General features: G+C 35.4%; 1 protein-coding gene across 1 annotated transcript in view; it reads left to right on the top strand.

Annotated features, from left to right (window-relative positions):
* Positions 1-181: 181 nt before the first annotated feature.
* The window catches only part of IPMK (inositol polyphosphate multikinase), a 60,620-nt gene continuing 42,409 nt past the window's right edge, over positions 182-18,392 (top strand). Inside the window, exons 1-2 of the mRNA XM_077894575.1 lie at positions 182-718; positions 15,098-15,183. Coding sequence (XP_077750701.1) covers positions 529-718; positions 15,098-15,183 — 276 coding nt within the window. The 5' untranslated portion in view covers positions 182-528. The remainder of the gene's footprint in view (positions 719-15,097; positions 15,184-18,392) is intronic.

Here is an 18,392-nt window from a genome sequence, read left to right as displayed (position 1 = left end):
GCGGGCAGCGCCGAGCTCCCGCCTCGCTGCAGGGGGTCCCGTCGGGCAGCCTCTGGGCATGCTCTGTAGCGGCGGCGGCCGCGGGTCGCGCAGTCGGAAGCTCGCAGCTGCGGCGGCGGTGCAGGCGGCGCTGACGCGCGCGGCAGCTGAGGGGACTGGAGGACGGCGGGAGGGGGCGGGGGCGCAGGAGGTGGGGCCGCCGTCGCCGTCAGGGCCCCAGGGAGCGTGGGGCGCCGCTGCCGCTGCTCCTCGCCCCGGTTCCGTCTCCAAGGCTGCGCCGGGAACAGTGGCCGCAGCGGCAGAGCAGCGGGAGTCGGGAGCCGCGCTCCGCCGTGAGTTGGGCAGGGGAGTGCCCGCGCCTCCGCGGCGTCATGGGCCCCCTTCCCGGGCCTCAGCGGGCACCAGCCGCGGGAACCCCCGGGCCTCCTCGCGGCCGAGCCTGAGCGACCCCCGGGTTCTTCGGCGCCCCCCTCCCTCCGCCCTATTTTTTTCCTGCTCTAGCTGTGGCCACAGCTTCAGCTCTCCGTTATGGCAACGGAGCCACCATCCCCCCTCCGACTCGAGGCGCCCGGCCCCCCAGAAATACGGACCCCACCGGTGAGCGAAGCCCCCCCAGAGGGCACCTCGAAGCCGGCAGGCGGCAGGCTCTGCTTCCTCAACGGCTGCGTGCCCCTCTCGCATCAGGTGGCCGGGCACATGTACGGGAAGGACAAAGTGGGTAAGTGGGGGTGGCGTGGGGCTCGCCGCTCCCCTTCCGCCTCTGCCAGCCCCCGGCCGGCCGAGGCAGCTTGGCGCTCGCGGGCCGGGCTGGACTCCCCTCCAGTCTGTGCACAGCTCCCCAGGCCTCTTCCGCGGTCCCCAGAGCTTCAGGACCCTTGCTGCAGGAGCTCGAAAGAGGGGAGATTTCTAGGGTAGGGGGCGTCAGGCCAGCAGCAGAGGTGGCGGGGACAGAAGGGCTTGGTCTCCCTAGGAGGGTGGATGTTGATTGGAGACGGCGTTGTTAGTTGAAAAATAGGAACTTCATTTTTACTGGACGGGGAAGTAAATTTTCCCCTGAGCACAAGGTCTGTTTATTATAGGCGGGTAGCTATTGCACAAGACACGGAATGAAATGCAGATGATGCTAATCTAGTGCTTCTCTTCTGTGTGCAGCTGCATAGCTGGAGGGGAAGAAAAAACATGGTGCTTATTTTATTTATTTATTTATTTATTTATTTACACACTTATTTATTGGGAACGCTTGTCTCGGCTTATCCAGTATCCTTCTTCTCCCTGTCCCCTTGAGAGGTTTTTCTGGTATCTCTTGGGTTTCTCAGCAGGCGTGGTTCCCATAGTGCAGAAACTCGAATTCATGGTAGGAAATATACCCTGTTGTTGTACTTGAAAGGTACACAGTTAAAACATTCAGATATTCTTGATGATCTTTTTAAGACTGCCATTCCAAAGCACAATACCAAACCTATCGCAGGTGATTCTCTTGGTGATAACACTGGTTCTCTGGGCCGTGATTACTTGAGGAATCTGATATATGAGTATTTGAGTAGTGCAGGTCATAGACTTGGAAACCACTGGATACAATTTGGTTTATGCTAGTAAAGTGATTCCAGTTTAGGGTAGTGAAATAATACGTTTTTAGATGAGTAACTGAGGCCAAGCCTGGTTAAATGACAAGCCTGAAGTCACACAGCTACTGTGTGTTAGAATCGGGAAACCAAGGGTCCTGCCTTAGAGCACTTTATTTTTTCACTGTGTATTCTTGCAGATAACTCATCAAACAGGATTTTTCAAAATGGATGAATATTTGTTTGAATGTATGCATGTTATTCCCCAAAGAGCAACTTTTCTTACTGCTTTATCTTTACCTACCTTTCTTTTTCTCTTGGTGAAAGTTAGGTGTTAATGATGATGTCATGCATTGTGCTTTTGTCCCCACTGAGTTGTACGTTCTTTGAAGTTAGAAACCAGATCTTTTTATCCTCAGGCTTGTACAGGGATTGGGGCTTAGTTCAACTGGGAAATGTTGAAAGAGTGAAAATTGACAATTCTTTTAGTATACACGGGCAAGGAAACAAATATAGTTCTGAAGGTGCTTAGGTGAGATGTAAGGAAACAAAGTTCTTAAGATGCTTAGCACAGACACATAATTGTGTGTGGCTCTTCGGCTAATGAAAGTTTGAGAGTAATTATGGAATTCCTGTTCATAGATTTATATATTGCATACCATTGATTTATTTTAATGAATTGTAATGATACTATTCCTTTAGTATTTTAGAAGCCTAAAAAAATTTTCCATAAGGGTCCTTAGAGATCGACTTGTGTGCAAAGGAAGATAGATTAAAAAAATCCCAGCATAAACATGCTCTCAATGGTGATTGTCGTTTAAGAGTGCAACCACTGCTTATCAAAGTATGTACTAGTGAGCCTATTCAGTGTATTCACAAATGTACTCTAAATGTGACTTTAAACATATTGCAAAGAGTGGCTGAGTTAATTTGTCACCCAAATTACCTAATTTACCAAGTAGTTGAGATTCTAAAGAGTCCTTAATTTTACTTATTGCATTCAATTTAAAATAAACTTCAAGAAAATTTGTAAGATACTCTTGACTAGGGATTGTCTTTGTATTACTGATACACAATTTTGCAAACATACTGTGCTAGCAACCTAATAAATATTTTGTTGAATTTAATTCATAGTTATTTATACAACCTAGCATATATTGTTAAGGAAAGGACACCTGAATGATAATCTTACCTGTTTATAAAGTGAATAACAAGATGGTCAGTAATTCAAAGTTCAAGAATTTATTATGTTTCTCTACTGTCATAAATCACTTACAGTTGTAAAGTACATTGTGTAGATTATACTTTGGTTTGGCTGTCAACTGAAATTCTCAGAATAAAGTTTCTTAAAGACATTGTGTGTATATTTGTTTTGCTTTTTAAAGTTTTTGTTACTGTCATTAAGTAAGGATTTTTCAATTTAGGACTCATAAATTACCTGTTTCCAAAAAGAAGTTGTTGGCTTTGTTAAATTAAAAATGAAAACACATGGAACCAGTTGTACAAAGGTACTTGGACATAATAACATCTTGTTATAGTTAAATAATAAGAATATGTTATAGTTCTGCTATCAGAGTTATATTTTATGTTCTTCACTAAAATATTTCAATCTTATTTCTAAGAATAAAAAGTGTTATTTTAAGATTGTAAAAGTAGTACATGATCTTTTAGGAAAAAAATTCAAACACCTACTCTCCATTTCCCAGAGGTAGTCACTGGTAAACTACTGCTGGTGCATTCTTTCAGGTTTTTGTTTCTGAGCACTTATGTAAACACACGAACAGAACTCTAATTTTTTGTACAACTGGATATATCAACAACTTTTTTTGTTTTCATTGTATACTATGTAGTATATCCATATTTTTGTGTTCATAATACACTTCATTCTTTTAAAAAACTGTTATATTCTGTAGTGTGGATGTATCATAATTTATTCTTCAAATGGTAGGTTTTTATATTTTCACTATTTTTTTGCTATTATAAATAATGTATTAAACATTTTTGTACATTATAGTATACCTTACACATTGTGCAACATTTTCTGTAGGGAGATTTCACAAAAGTGTAATAGCTATCAATTTAAATTCCCAAGCTCACCAAAGTTAGCATGAAATCCTTTTTCTGTTTTAGTATTTAACATGTTTAATTTTTTTCAAAAGTCATTAAAGTTTCAAACAAATAGTTTAAATCTGGTATTTGTTTCCTGATCCAACTAAAGATCTCGAAATGAAGTAGTCTATGGGTAAAAGAAGGATTTAAACTGGTATTGTCTATTTTGGTTTATGGTCTATTTTATTAGATATGTTCTGAAACTAATTGACTTAAAATAATTTCAAGCTTACAGAAAAGTTACAAGGATAATACGGTGAACTTAACATTTTGTGGAATTTCTTTATGTATTCTTTATTTGGAGGGAACTATTTGAGAAGAGGTTGCATTTATTTTGCCCCTTTACAGAGCAATACTTTGGTGTGTGCTTCTGTAATCACAGCATATTTATCAAATATGGGAAATTAAACAGTGATACAATGCTTTAATCTATAATCCATATTCTAATTTTGTCAGTTCCAGTAATGTCTTTTATCATATTTTTTTTCTCAGTCCAGGATTTAATTCAAGATTATATATTGCATTTAGTTGTCACGTCTCTTAGAATCTTAATTCGTAACAGTTCCTCAGCCTTTATCTTTTATGACATTGTCATTTTTTAAGAGTACAGGCTAGTTATTTGATGAAATGTTCTTTAGTTTGGATTTCTGATGGGTTGTTATAAGATCCAGGCGATACCTTTCTGACTGAAATATTATACAAGTGTGTTCTTAAGGGGTCACATCTGGAGGCCTACAATGTCTATATGCCCATTATTAGTAATATTAATTTGATCATCTGGTCCAGTGTGGTCTGGCTTCTCCAGTATGTAGTTAATATTTTTCCCTTTGCAACCAGTAAGCTGTTTGTGGAGAGACACTTTGAGATCATGCACATATCCAGATCCTTATCACACTTCACCCCTAGATTGCATATATATTGATAATTTTTCCCTGAAGCAATCTTTACTCTGAAAGTTGAAAAATTGTGACTTTTTTCCCCTAATTCTGTCACTTTATTTTAACAGCATTCTAAGAAATAGCCCTCCCTTCACTCCTATATATGTATGTGTTTTTTTTACTAATAGTTTGGACTCATGGATTCTTATTTTGTAGTGTTATTACCCATTATAGAACATTTATTTTGCTGTTCAAATTGTCCTAGATTTGGTGAGTGGGAGCATTTCCTTCCTTTCTGTCACACGTTATTTTAGATTTATACTTTCCTTTCCCAATTCTAGAATCAGCAATTTCTCTCAGGAGCCCTGGTTCATTTTCAGTGGGAAATGGTATTTTGAAACCAAGATCTGGGTGTTGGATGTACTCATTCCCTTTGGACTGTTACTGCTTCCTGGCCTTTTAAAAGAACTTAACTGAGAAGAATGTATAAATATTTAGAAATCATAATTTCATATTGATATTTCTGATTTCATTCCAGTACCACAGAGTTCTTTCTTTTCTTCCCCTCCTGATTCTAAATTTGTATTTCCCATCTACCTCAGTGAGAACCCTGGCTCTTGACATTGTTAATGGGTGTTTTTTGGTTTGGGTTTTTTGGTTTGTTTGTTTTGCTTGATCCTATAACTTTCAGAATTTGTATGCCCATACTACTGCAGGAAACAAACCTAGAATTAAGAATTCAGAATGAGATTCCCTTATTTTAAGGGTATATAGTTGGAAACTCTTCAAAAGCTATTTGGGTTAGGGATTTTTGTTTTTTTGTGTGATTTTTTTTTAACCCTTCTCTAAGGTAATATTATTTATTTGAAATATAGTTGGATTCATTTGTGTTTAAATTCAGTTCCTTCCCTTCATTTTTATTTAATTTATGTTTTTGAATGCTTCCAAAATTAACATGCTTTGAAAAGTCAAATGTATCAGAAGTGTCACTCCATTCTCTGTCACTCCATTCATTTTCAGCATCCTTTGTAGGTATCCCATTCCATTGTTTTCTCATTTATCCTCGCTCAGATCTATATAAATTTTCACACCTTTCTTTTTGACACAAAAAGTAGTATGCTATATTTACTTTTTTGCACTTCATATTTTAAATTTAATGTATCTTAGAAATCAGTAGTATCGGTTTGAAGAGTGCTTTATCCTTTTTAACAGCTCAGTTGTACTCCATTGTGCATATATACTCCACTTTTTTGGCAGTCAGTTTCCTGGATTTGTTTTTGGACTTGTATTTATTTTCATCGATTAATTTATCATAGCAGTAATATCTGATTATCTTAATTCACTGAAGAATTGAGTCTTGATGTATGGTACAGTAAGCATCCTGTTTTCTTTTTTGAGATTGTCTTGATGATTTCTGGTCCTTTGCATTTTCATGTAGATTTTAAATCAACTTGTAATTTTTCCCAAGAAAAGGTAAGATTTTTGTGTCTGCTTTGAGTCTATAGGGTGCTTTGGTAAAAATTGATTTCTTGATAATACTTGTATCTTCCAATACATGAACATAGTAGATCTTTCCATTTATTTAGGCCTTCTTAAATTTCTCTTATAGTTTTCAATGTAGAGGTCTTACACAGCATTCCCTAAATATTTGATGCTACTGTAAATTGTATTGCTTTTTAAAATAATTTTTATTTTGGAAAAATTTCAAAGTTGTAAGAATAGTATAATCAGCTAATGTGTATAATTCATGTAGGTTTTACATATTAATATTTTGCCACATTTGCTTTATCACTTTCTGCACTTGATTTTGCAGAACCATTTAAGATTAAATTGCAGACATCATGACCCCTTTCCTCTAAATAATTAAGTAATGCCTAAAAATGAGAACATTTTCTTACCTAACCATGGTTGCTGTTCTTTCAGCATATTGAACTAAGAAATACATAATTTCGTATTTTTAAAAATTTGGGCTCATACTTAATCTATAATTTAAACCTAATACCACAGGGTTGTTGTTTACCTTCCTCTGTTCTGTATTTATATACCCCTTTTTTCTCATTGAGAATTCTTACCCAAAACATCAATATACTTGCTCATATTGAAATATTTAAAACCAATTTTGCATTCCTGGAATAAGTCCAGTGGTTATGATAAATTATCCTGTATACATTGCTGGATTAGGTTTACATTAAAGATTTTTATCGCTGTGTTCATTTGAGATAATTATCTATAATTTTCCTTTAAGTCTTTGTTGGGGTTTTTAAAAGGATGATGGTTTCATAAAATTAGTGGGGAAATAAATAAATAAATAAATGTTCCCCACTTTTCTGTTTTCTGAAAAAATTTGGTAAGAGTGCTATTATTATCTTTTTTTCTGTAAATGTGTAATAGAATTTACTATTGAACCATTCTGGCCTACAGTTGTCTCAAGGTATTTAAAATTATGAATTCAATGTTCTTCATAGACATAGGGCAATTCAGAATTTCCTTTTTTTTTTTTTTTTTTTTTTAAGATTTTGTTTATTCATGAGAGACACAGAGACAGAGGGAAAAGGAGGAGCCCTGTGGGGAGCCTGAGGTGGGACTTGATACCAGGACCCTGGGATTAAGCCCTGAGCCAAAGGCAGATGCTCAACCAGGCATCCCAGATTTTCTACTTCTTTTAATTATGTCTAAAGGAATTTATTCATTTTATTTAAGTTGGATTTATTGAAATGGGTTCATAATTATCTTATGGCTTTAATGCTTATAGGATTTAACATGATAATCCCATCTTTCACTTCTTCCTAATAATGGTAATTTATGTTTTTACCTTGATCCATCTAGATAGAGTTTTATCAGTTTTATTGATCTCAGAGAATCTTTTTCATTGATTTTTTCCCCTCTGTTGTCCATTCTTATTTTCATTGTTTTGTTTTTGTTTTTATTTGCTCCTATCTTTCCACTTATTTTGGGTTAATATATTAATTTTTTCTAGCATCTTAAGTTGAAACTTTTTTTTTTTACTTTCTAATATAACCATTTAAAACTACTCATTTTCCTCTAGGTACTAAGCAGTTTCTTTGAGTACATTTCACAGATTTTATTATGTTTTCGTTATCATTTAGTTAAAATGTTTTTTAATTTCCCATGTGAATTTTGATCTGTGGATTAATTACAAGTGTGTTTACTTCTCATCTATTTGATATTTTCCCAAATATCTTATTACTTCCATTATGGGCAGAGAATATTCAATCCTTTTAGATTTAAACTTGTTTTTAATCATTTAGCACATAGTCTTCATAAATGTTCCATTTGTACATGAAAAAATGTGTATTCTGTTGGATATAGCGTTCTATAGGTGTCAATGTAGTTAAGTTGTTTGATAGTATTGTTTGGTTTTATATATCACTACAAATGTTCTGTATACTTATTTTATCAATTATTGAGAGTAATGTGGCTTTGTCTATCTTCTCAGTTATGTCAGTTATTATTTCATGTATTTTGAAGCACTTATTAGGTATATACATTTAGGATGGCTATGTATAAACAATTTGACTGGGATCCCTGGGTGGCGCAGCGGTTTGGCGCCTGCCTTTGGCCCAGGGCGCGATCCTGGAGACCCAGGATCGAATCCCACGTCGGGCTCCCAGTGCATGGAGCCTGCTTCTCCCTCTGCCTGTGTCTCTGCCTCTCTCTCTGTGACTATCATAAATAAATAAAAATAAAAAAAAAATTAAAAAAAAAAAAAACCATTTGACTTACCATTATGAAATGTACCTTTTTACATATAATGTTCCTTTTTTTGAATTCTACGTCTAATATTAACATAGTCTTTATAATACTATAAAGTAATATTAATATGTTAACTTTCTTAGCAGAAGTACTTGCTAGTATATTTTTTCCCATCTTTTTACTTTTATTTTATTTTATTTTATTTTATTATTTTATTTTATTTTATTTTTTTCATCTTTTTACTTTTAACTCATCTGTGTCTTTATATTTAAAATGTCTGGTAGGTTGTATTTTCTATTCTATTTGGAACTCCCTGAACATCGTGGTTCTGTGTTTTTAGGTTTTTCATTAGTTTTAGAACATTTTAGACATTGTCTTGTCAAGTATTTCCTTATACACTGTCATTTAAAACTATTTTTCCCTTCATCTTTTTCAATAACTTTAGATAATTGAAATTGTATAGAATACCTAATCATTGTAGCATATTTGATTTCTTATGTCATGCATTTTTTTCTAATAAAAGCAGTATGTTTATTATAGAAACTTCTGGAAAAAGTTACAAAAAAAGTAAAAATTACCTAGAATGTTCTAACCACAGATAGAAATTTTAGCATACATTTATTTTACATAGTTGTAATCCTATTAAATACATAATTTTTTCACTGTGGTAAAAAAACATAACATTAAATTTACCAAATTAACCATTTTAAGAATACAGTACAGTAGTGTTAACTATATAAATATTTTTGTGTAACATATCTCTTAGAACTTTTTCATCTTGCAAAAGTGAAACACTATATTCTTTGAATAACAAATCCCCCTCTCCCTCCCTCAGGGACCTGGAAACCAGCATTGTAATTGCTATTTCCAAGAGTTTGACTGCTTTAGATACTTTATGTGAATGGAATCATGCAGTATTTGTACTTCTATGACTATCTCATTTCACTTAGCAAATGCCCTAAAGGTTCATCCATGTTGTTGCATGGAATAATTTCCTTTTCTAGGGCTAAAAGATATTCCATTATATGTATACACTACATTTTTTTAATCAGTTCATCTGTTAATGGACATTTAGGTAACTTTCACTTCTTGGCTATTGTGAATAATGGCTGCAGTGAACATGAGTGTGCCTTTTATTTCTTCTAGGATTCTTATAGTTATCGTAGACTGTTTAATATTGTTCCTTAGATCTTAGATGCATGCTTCTAGTTTTTTCCACGCTTTGTGTGTGTGTGTTTCAGTTTGGGTAATTTCTGTTGACCTGTCATCAAATTCCCTGATTCCTTCCTCTTTTATGTCTACTGATGAGACCGTAATAAACATAATTTTGTTTCTTTACTTCCTTTTTCATTTCTTTTTTAAAATTTGTTTTATGTTTTTATTTAAGAGAGAGAGTGAGTGAAAGGGGAGAGAGCACAAGCTAGGGGAGGGGCAGAGGGAAAGGGAGGAGCAGACTCCCTATGAGCCGGGAGCCCAAGGCAGGACTCGATGGATGCCAGGACCCTGGATTCATGACCTAAGCTGAAGGTAGTTGCTTAACTGAGCCACCCTGGTGTCCCTTTTTCATTTCTTTTTTTTTTTTTTTTTTTTTAAGATTTTATTTATTCATGAGACAGAGAGAGGCAGAGACTCAGGCAGAGGGAGAAGCAGGCTCCATGCAGGGAGCCCGATGTAGGACTCGATCCCAGGACTCCAGGATCACGCCCTGGGCCCAAGGCAGGTGCTAAACCGCTGAGCCACCCAGGGATCCCCCCTTTTTCATTTCTAACATTCCATATGACTCTTGAAATTTCTCTGTTTAAATGCCTCATTTTTGCATGCATGTTGTTTACATTTTCTGTTACAATCTTTAACATGTTAATATGTTAATTGTGGTTATTTTAAGTTCTTTTGATGATTCTGATATTTGTATCATCTCTGAAGCTGTTCTGTATGTTGCATCTTCTCTTTTGGCAGTATTTTTTCCTTTTTCATATGTCTTTAATTTTGTATTAAATTTGGACATCACATGTGAGACTGAAGGCAAATAATATTTATGATTGAAATGCATATGCCTCTTCTGCTAGGCAGATAGCATTGGTGATTGAACTAAGGTGGAATTTTGTTATTACAGTCACTTTCTGTTATGAATTGAATATTTGAATGTGTTGCCCCAAATTCCTGTGCTGATACAACAACCTTCAATATGATTGTATTTGGAAAGGGTCTTTATGGAGGTAATTAAGATTAATGAGGACTTAAGGGTGGGCCTGATCCAAAAGGATAAGTGTCCTTACAAAAAGAGATCTGAGAGAACATGTTTTCTCTTTCATTGTTTCCACCATATGAGGACAGAATGAGAAGGCAACTATCTACAAGCCAGGAAGACAACTCACACCAGGAGCTGAATAGGCTGTCATCTTGATCTGTGACTTCTAGCCTCTAGAACTGTGAGAAAATTAATTTTTGTTTTTTAAGCCACTTGGTCTGTGGTATTTTGTTATGGAAGCTGGAGCTGACAACACCTTCACAGCACCACAGGCTTGAAATTTTTCTGTTGTAATCTTTTGTTTAGGGTGGGGTTGATTTGCCAGAGGATTTTTCTCAGCATTCCTGTTTAGTGCTCTGCTTTAGGTCTTCCTTGTGCACTCATGCTTCAGAGATAGTTTTTTTCCATGTTCATGCCACTTCTCCAAATGTAGATTACTGTTGCTTATTACTTGGTGATTACTAGCCTGATGTAAGGGTGTAAGGGGTGTTCCTTGTCTTGGTCCAGCTTCAATATTAGGAAGGCCCTATGACCCTGATTCTTGGGATGGGGTTTTTAGGTTTCTGTATCTTAGGTAAAAGTGGAAGTCTAGAAATTTTTTTCTGACCTATTCTCTTTTCTCCTTATGATACTCCCACTACATGTTTGTTAGAATGCTTGATATTATCCTACAGGTTCCTAGTGCTCTATTCCATTTTAATTTTTAGATACTTTTTCTTTCTTTGCATTTGGATATTTTGAATCATCCTTAAAGTTCTTTGTTCCTTTCTCTGAAACAGTATTGTAATCCATCAATTAAAATTGTTTCAGATACTCTGTATCATGTCAGCTTCAGAGGTTTTTTTTTTTTGTTGTTGTTGTTGTTGTTCTTTTAGACTGCTTCTCTCCTGAAATACCTCATCTTTTCAGTGTTTATATCTATTTTTGCCTATAATTTCTTTAGCACATATAAGATTGTTGTTTCAACATACTTGTTGATTAATTATAATTATTTGGTTATCTGTGTGTCAGCTTTTCTTGACTATATTTTCTCTTGGTTATGTGTCATATTTTCCTGATTTTTTATGTCTCATAATTTTTTTAAATTAGATTTTGGATATTTTATTTGAATAGGGAGTGAAGTGTACTATTTGTTTTGTTTCCTCTATGTAGAATATAAGCCCTTTCTTATGTTTAGGGTGATGGTCTAATAAGTCATATTCCTCTTGGAATTTAGTTGAGCTGGTGCTGAGCTCCAGTCTTATATTAACTTAGTCTGTTATTTTATTTATTGATTGATAGTTTACAAACTGTGATACTTTATTGGTGGTAAAACTTTAAAAAAATGTTATCTTAAATTCCAATATAGTTAACATACAGTGTTATATTAGTTTCAGATGTACAATATAGTGATTCAGCAATTCCATACATTGCCCAGTCAGTGCTTATCATGACAAGTCCATTGCTTAATCCTATCACCTATTTTACTCATCTCCTCCACCCACCTCCCCTCTGGTAACCATGAATGTGTTCTCTGTAGTTAAGAGTCTATTTCTTAGTTTCTCTCTTTTTTCCTTTCCTTTTTCTTTTTTTTTTTTTTTTGTTTCTTAAATTCCATATGAGTGAAATCATTTCTCTGACTTATTTCACTTAGCATTATAATCTCTAGTCCCATCCATGTTGTTGGAAATGTCAAGATTTCATTCTTTTTTGTGGCTGAGTAATATTCCTGTGTGTGTGTTTGTGTGTGTGTGTGTATGATATCCATTCATCTATCAGTGGACACTTGGGTTGCTTCCATAATTTGACTATTGTAAATAATGCTGCAGTAAATGCAGTATGTGTATCTTTCCAAATTAGTGTTTTTGTAATTCCACTAGTGGAATTACTGGATCATATGGTAATTCTATTTTTAACTTTTTGAGGAACCTGCATTCTATTTTCCATAGTGGTTGAACCAGTGTTCATTCCCACCAACAGTGCACAAGTCTTCCTTTTTCTCCACATCCTCACCAACACTGTTATTTCTTGTATTATTGATATTAGCCATTCTGACAGGTGTGAGGTGATATCTCATTGTGGTTTTGATTCATTTTCCTGATGATTAGTAGTGTTAAGCATCTTCATATGTCTGCTGGCCATCTGGATGTCTTCTTTGGAGAAATGTCTGCTCATATCTTATGCCTGTTTTAAATTGGATTATTTGGGGTTTTTTGGGTGTGAGTTGTGTAAGTTCTTTATATTTGGGGTACTAATCCTTTATTGACTATATCATTTGCAAATATTTTCTCCCATTCATTGGCTTGTCTTTTAGTTTTGTTGTTTACTGTTTTTTTTTTTTTTAAGATTTTATTTACTTATTCACAAGAGACAGAGAGACAGAGACACAGGCAGTAGGAGCCTGATATGGGACTCCATCCTGGACTCCAAGACCATGCCCTGAGCCAAAGGCAGACGCTCAACCACCGAGCTAACCAGGCATCCCTGTTTGTTGTTTCCTTCACTGGAATACTTTTTATTTTGATAAAGTCCCAATAGTTTATTTCTACTTTTGTTTCCCTTGCCTCAAGAGACATATCTAGATAGAAGTTGCTAGGGTTGATGTCAGAGAAATTACTACCTGTGCCCTGTTCTAGGATTTTAATGGTTTCAGGTCCTCCAAATAGGTCTTTAATACATTTTGAGTTTATTTTTGTGAATGGTGTAAGAAAGTGGTCCAGTTTCATTCTTTTGCATGTTGCTGTCCAGTTATCACAACACCATTTGTTGAAGAGACTGTCTTTCCTATTGTATATTCTTTCTTCCTTTGTTGACCTCCCAATTGAATCATGGGCTTGGTTTATTCCTGGGTGTTCTATTCTGTTCTATTGATCTGTGTCTATTATTGTGCCAGTACCATACTGTTTTGATGACAGCTTTGTACTATACCTTAAAATCTGGGGTTGTCATACCTCCAGGTTTGTTATTCTTTTTCAGGATTGCTTTGGCTATTCAAGGTCTCTTGTGGTTCTATGCAAATTGTAGAATTCTCTGTCCTAACTCTGTAAAAATGCTGTTGGTATTTTAATAGAAATTGCATTAAATCTGTAGATTGCTTTGAGTAGTGTGGACATTTTAACCAGTTAATGTTGCTGACTCACCCTTTCAAGTTGCTTTCTTTTTTTACCTTGCCAATTTTTCAGCTAGGAGGGGTTTGGCTGTTATTTAAGATACTGTTGATTTGCTTTTGGATCCTGGAATTCACTTTATCCAGAGAATACCTGGGATTACTATCTTCTCCATAGCTACTTTCTTTTAAAACTTGGAGTGTGAAATGTTACAGAGTGAGTAGTGTGTTGGAGAATTGCTGGGACAAGCAGACTGTTTTTGTGTTAGAGGACTGTTGTCTTTAAACCATCTTGCTCTACCACAAGGTGGCCTATAGTGTAGCTGATATCTGCTTGCCTGTAAAATATATTTGTCCAATGGTAGGTTCACCTGTATCTAGAGTAGGTCCCTGGATCAAGGTAGGGAAGGTGCATAGTTCTCTCCTCATGTATGAATGCTTCATTTTCCCTCCTGTGGGATTCAGTTCATCAAGGCTTCGTTGCATCTACCACTCCTCATTAGCCCATAGAAAATGTCTGTTACCATAGGAATCAAGGCCTTTCTTGTTCAGCATCCCGATCTTCAAGAACAGAATTTCTCTTCAGTAATTTTTAGTTATATTAGATTTCTCCTTAAATTTCCCAAAATCTTTTGGCTGCTTATCAACCAGTCTTTTGGCTGAATATTTACCTTCTTTCTATTCTATATTTAGGTCTTAAGTAATCTTGATTACTGTACTTCTTGAGATTTCTGCTGCTATTGATTAAATTCTGAATTTTTTGTCATGATTAAAAATTATTGATACTTGCCAAAAGAAACAGAAACTAAGGTGACATATTTTATCAAAATAAATATATTTATTTGTACCCTATTGTATTCTAACACATGATTTTTTGAAATCTCAGTACTTAAAAATTTAAGATTTTAGCATATAAATTTGGTAATAAGTCTGAACAGTATAGGGACAGTGCCAGTGTTAGTATCTGATTTCAGCCCCCACTTTTCCTAGTGGCTATGTGCTCTCATACTATCAGTACATAGTGCATCTGAATCAGGAAAAATTTTTAGTTGTTTTCTTATGATAAATGAGAGAACCTTATAAAAAAGCTACAGAATAGGAAATTCATATAGTACCACCTTTAACATTTTTTTTTCTGTTTACAGGAATGGAATCAATTTAAACTATTGCTTTTAACTTCTTGTCTAACTATAACCTCTCCCAGAAAGACCATTTCTATAAAAATTTAGAAATATGTTCTATTTAGTAGAAAGTCTGAGAGGGCTCTAAGGAGTGTAGTAGTTGGAGACAACAAAATCACACTATTCAGAATTTGTGTTCTGGTTCTTTGCATATACCAAGTGCTGAAATGTATTGGTTAAATGTTAAAATTTCTGAAACATGGAAACCCCTTAATTTTTATGAAAGTGGTTTATCTGTAACTTTAGGAACACATCTATCCTGTGATGCAAGGTACACTATTATCAAAGCATTTTAAAAAAATCTGATTTTTGTTCTGTAGGTATCCTGCAACATCCTGATGGCACAGTTTTGAAACAGTTACAGCCACCTCCAAGGGGTCCAAGAGAGCTGGAATTCTATAATATGGTAAGTAAGGTAAGATTTGTTTCATTGTAGTCAAAGAGTTTTTCATAGTTTTCTGATGACTTGGTAAGAAATATATTTGACTTATGTTCTGCTGTATTGTGTATGTGACTGAAATAAAAAAAGCTTTATGAAATACAATGCTTATCTTTACTGATACAGTCTAATATTTTCCACTATACTTCATTTTTAAAATTTTATTTATTTATTTTAGAGGGCGAGAACATGCACACAGGAGCGGGGGGAGGAAGAGGGGCAGACGATCTCATGATCCTGAGATCACAACCTGAGCCAAAATCAAGAGTCAGCTGCCCAACTGACTGAGCCACCTAGGCGTCCATACTCCATTTCATTTTGTAAAGATTCTTATTCTGATCTGCTAAATTGCTTAACTGAGAGACTACTTGTATTTATCAGAAATGCTGAGTTTAAATAAGTGTTTTTATTTTTATTACAGGTTTTTTTAGAACCTTAAATGTGCTGATGTATGCCATGAATTTCCAAAGTTGGGGAGGAGGAAAGGGCATACTAAACCTTTAATTAACTCTATGACTAGGAATACTTTTTTATTACATTTAAAGTGTTTTCAACCATCACCTTTGTCTAGTTATAAAACATTTTCATCATACAAAAGGAAACCCTGTACCTGTTAAACCATCCCTGGCAACCACTGATTTTCTTTCTATGGACTTACCTATTTAGGATATTTCATGTAAATGGAATATACAGTATGTGTCTAGCTTTTGTTTAGCATGGTGTATTTTTTTAAAGATTTAGTTATTTATTCTAGAGAGAGAGAGCATGAGTAGGAGAGGCAGAGGGAGAGAGAATCTCAAGCAGATTCCATGCTGAGTATGGAGTCCAACTTGTGGCTCAGTGTCATGACCCTGAGATCATGCCCTGAGCTGAAACAAGAGTTGGTCACTTAACCAATGGTACCACCCAGGTGCCCCTAGCATGTTTTTAAAGTTTGTCTACATTATAGTCTGCATCAATATTTTGTCACTTTTTATGGCTGAGTAATGTTCCATTTTACTTTCATGCCACATTTTGTTTAGCTTTTAACTGCTACATACAACCTCTTTTTTGAAGAATGTATTTTATATTCACTCTATAAAAGTCCTGTATATACTTTGTTCAATTTATTTTTAGTACTTCATTTTTTGTTTCTATTATAATTTTTTGAATTGTTTCCCAATGATTGCTAATATACAGGAATGAAATAGATATTTGTATTTCTTTTATCTAGTAATCTGGTTGGTCTCTTAATTCTAATTGTTTACTGTGTAGACAGTAAAGCTGTTGTGATTGGAAGGGGTTTTTTTGTTGTTGTTGCTGTTCCTTTTGAATCCATATAGTTCTGTCAAGTATTTCCAGTTCAGTGCTGAATAGAAACAGTGATGGTGGGGGCATCTTCCTCTCATTTAATAGAAGTGCTTCTAATATTTCTCCTTGTAAGTATAGCTTTCTCTCTTAAGTTTCTGATAGATACTTCTTCCCAGGTTGAGGAAATTGCCTTCTGTGTGAGTCAAGATTCTGTCAAGAAACAAATGGTGTACTCTGTCAGTTTAATAAAGGGACTGTTTACAAAGGTGTGGTCAGAGTTTAAGGCCACCTTCAAGAGTGAATGCTATACCATCCCTGGGCCTGAAAGGGCAAAGAAAGGGAGAAGTTACTAGAGCCCAAGGAAGGTAACTTTATGAGAAAGTATGAACAGAGAAGGAGAGAATTAGAAAAGTAAATAACCTGACCTCAACACTTTTCCTACCTTCCACTGTCTGATACTATTAAGAGACAATGAATGGCAGGAGGGCAAGGGACACCCACTGATGCAGTTGATTGAAGTTAGCTTCTTGGAAAAAAGGGGAAGATACATAGCATCTGTTCTGTTTTTACTTCAAGAAACAATTTAAGACATGAATGACTATTGAATATTTTTCAGCTACCTTTTCTGTATCTGATGAAATGATTTTATGAGTTTCCTCTTTTAATCTTAACATAAATGCCATAATAGATTTCTAATCTATCATTACCTTTCATGTTTGGAGTAAAGCCTACTTGTAGATGTCCTTTTAATTTTTTTAATAATATGCCTTGCTGGATTTTGCTTGCTAGTGTTTTATTTAATATTTTTTCCAGCTATTCTCAAAAATGAGATTGAACTATTGTTTTCTTCACATATTTTCCTTGTCTGGTTTTGATATCAAGTTTCTTTTAACTCATAAAAGGAATCAAGGGGCATTTCTTTTTCTATTTTATGGAAGAATTTTTATCAGATAAGGATTTTGTTCCTTAAGGGCTTGCTTGATGGAACTTAAATGTAAATCATCAGTGTAGCCAGTTGTCTGTCTTTCTTTTTTGCTTTCTTTTTTTATATCCTTTTTTTGGTCATTCCTTCTTTCCTGGGAAAGGATTTTTTGTTAAGATTTATGTATTATGAATGAATGAATGAATGAATGAATGAATGAATGAATTGAATGTGAGCAGGAAGAGGGGCAGAGGGAGAGAATATAGAAGCAGACTCCTGTGCATAGAGCCGGACACAGGACTCCATCTCACGAGCCATGAGATCAGGACCTGAGCTGAATCCAAGAGCCAGATGCTAAACTGACTGAGCTACTCAGGCACCCCTGGGAAAGGATATATTTTTAGGCACTGATCTTGACTTTTTGTTAATGTAATAGTAAAATATAATTGGATTAGATATGATTCCTTTTTTACTGCTGATATTGTTTGGTTTTTTGCTACTTTTAACTTTTTCTTAATCAGTGTGACCTGTAGCATTTTTAGAGTGTAGTGGTAGGGGAAGGAAGATGATGCCTGGGTTTTTACTGTTTAATATTTTCATTTACTCTCTCTGTTTCAGTATAGTAACTGTCTTCATCTATGCGGAGTCCATAAATTTAGAGATCCTTTGGTTCAACTCTTCAAGGCAGACCTTTATGAAACCCAAACATCACTGCTCCATTTAATGCTTTTGATTTCCTTTTCATTTTAGACTCTTGAGTTTCCTTGGGAGCTCAGCTATGCGTTTAAGAAAATATTTGTTATATTTTATCCTTCTCTCTGGGGAGAAAGTTTTTTTTATCACCTCTCCCTTCAAAATATTTAAGAAGAGAAAGTTTACTTCTATACTCTTTTTAGTGTTTTTACAAATACTTTTTTTTTACAAATATATCGTGGACTTCTTTTAAGTACATAGAGATATACTT

The sequence above is a fragment of the Canis aureus genome, chromosome 4, assembly GCF_053574225.1.
Source record: "Canis aureus isolate CA01 chromosome 4, VMU_Caureus_v.1.0, whole genome shotgun sequence".
NCBI classification, from domain to species: domain Eukaryota; kingdom Metazoa; phylum Chordata; class Mammalia; order Carnivora; family Canidae; genus Canis; species Canis aureus.
Note: the sequence above shows the minus strand (reverse complement) of the source record. Positions and strands in the feature narration are given on the sequence as shown.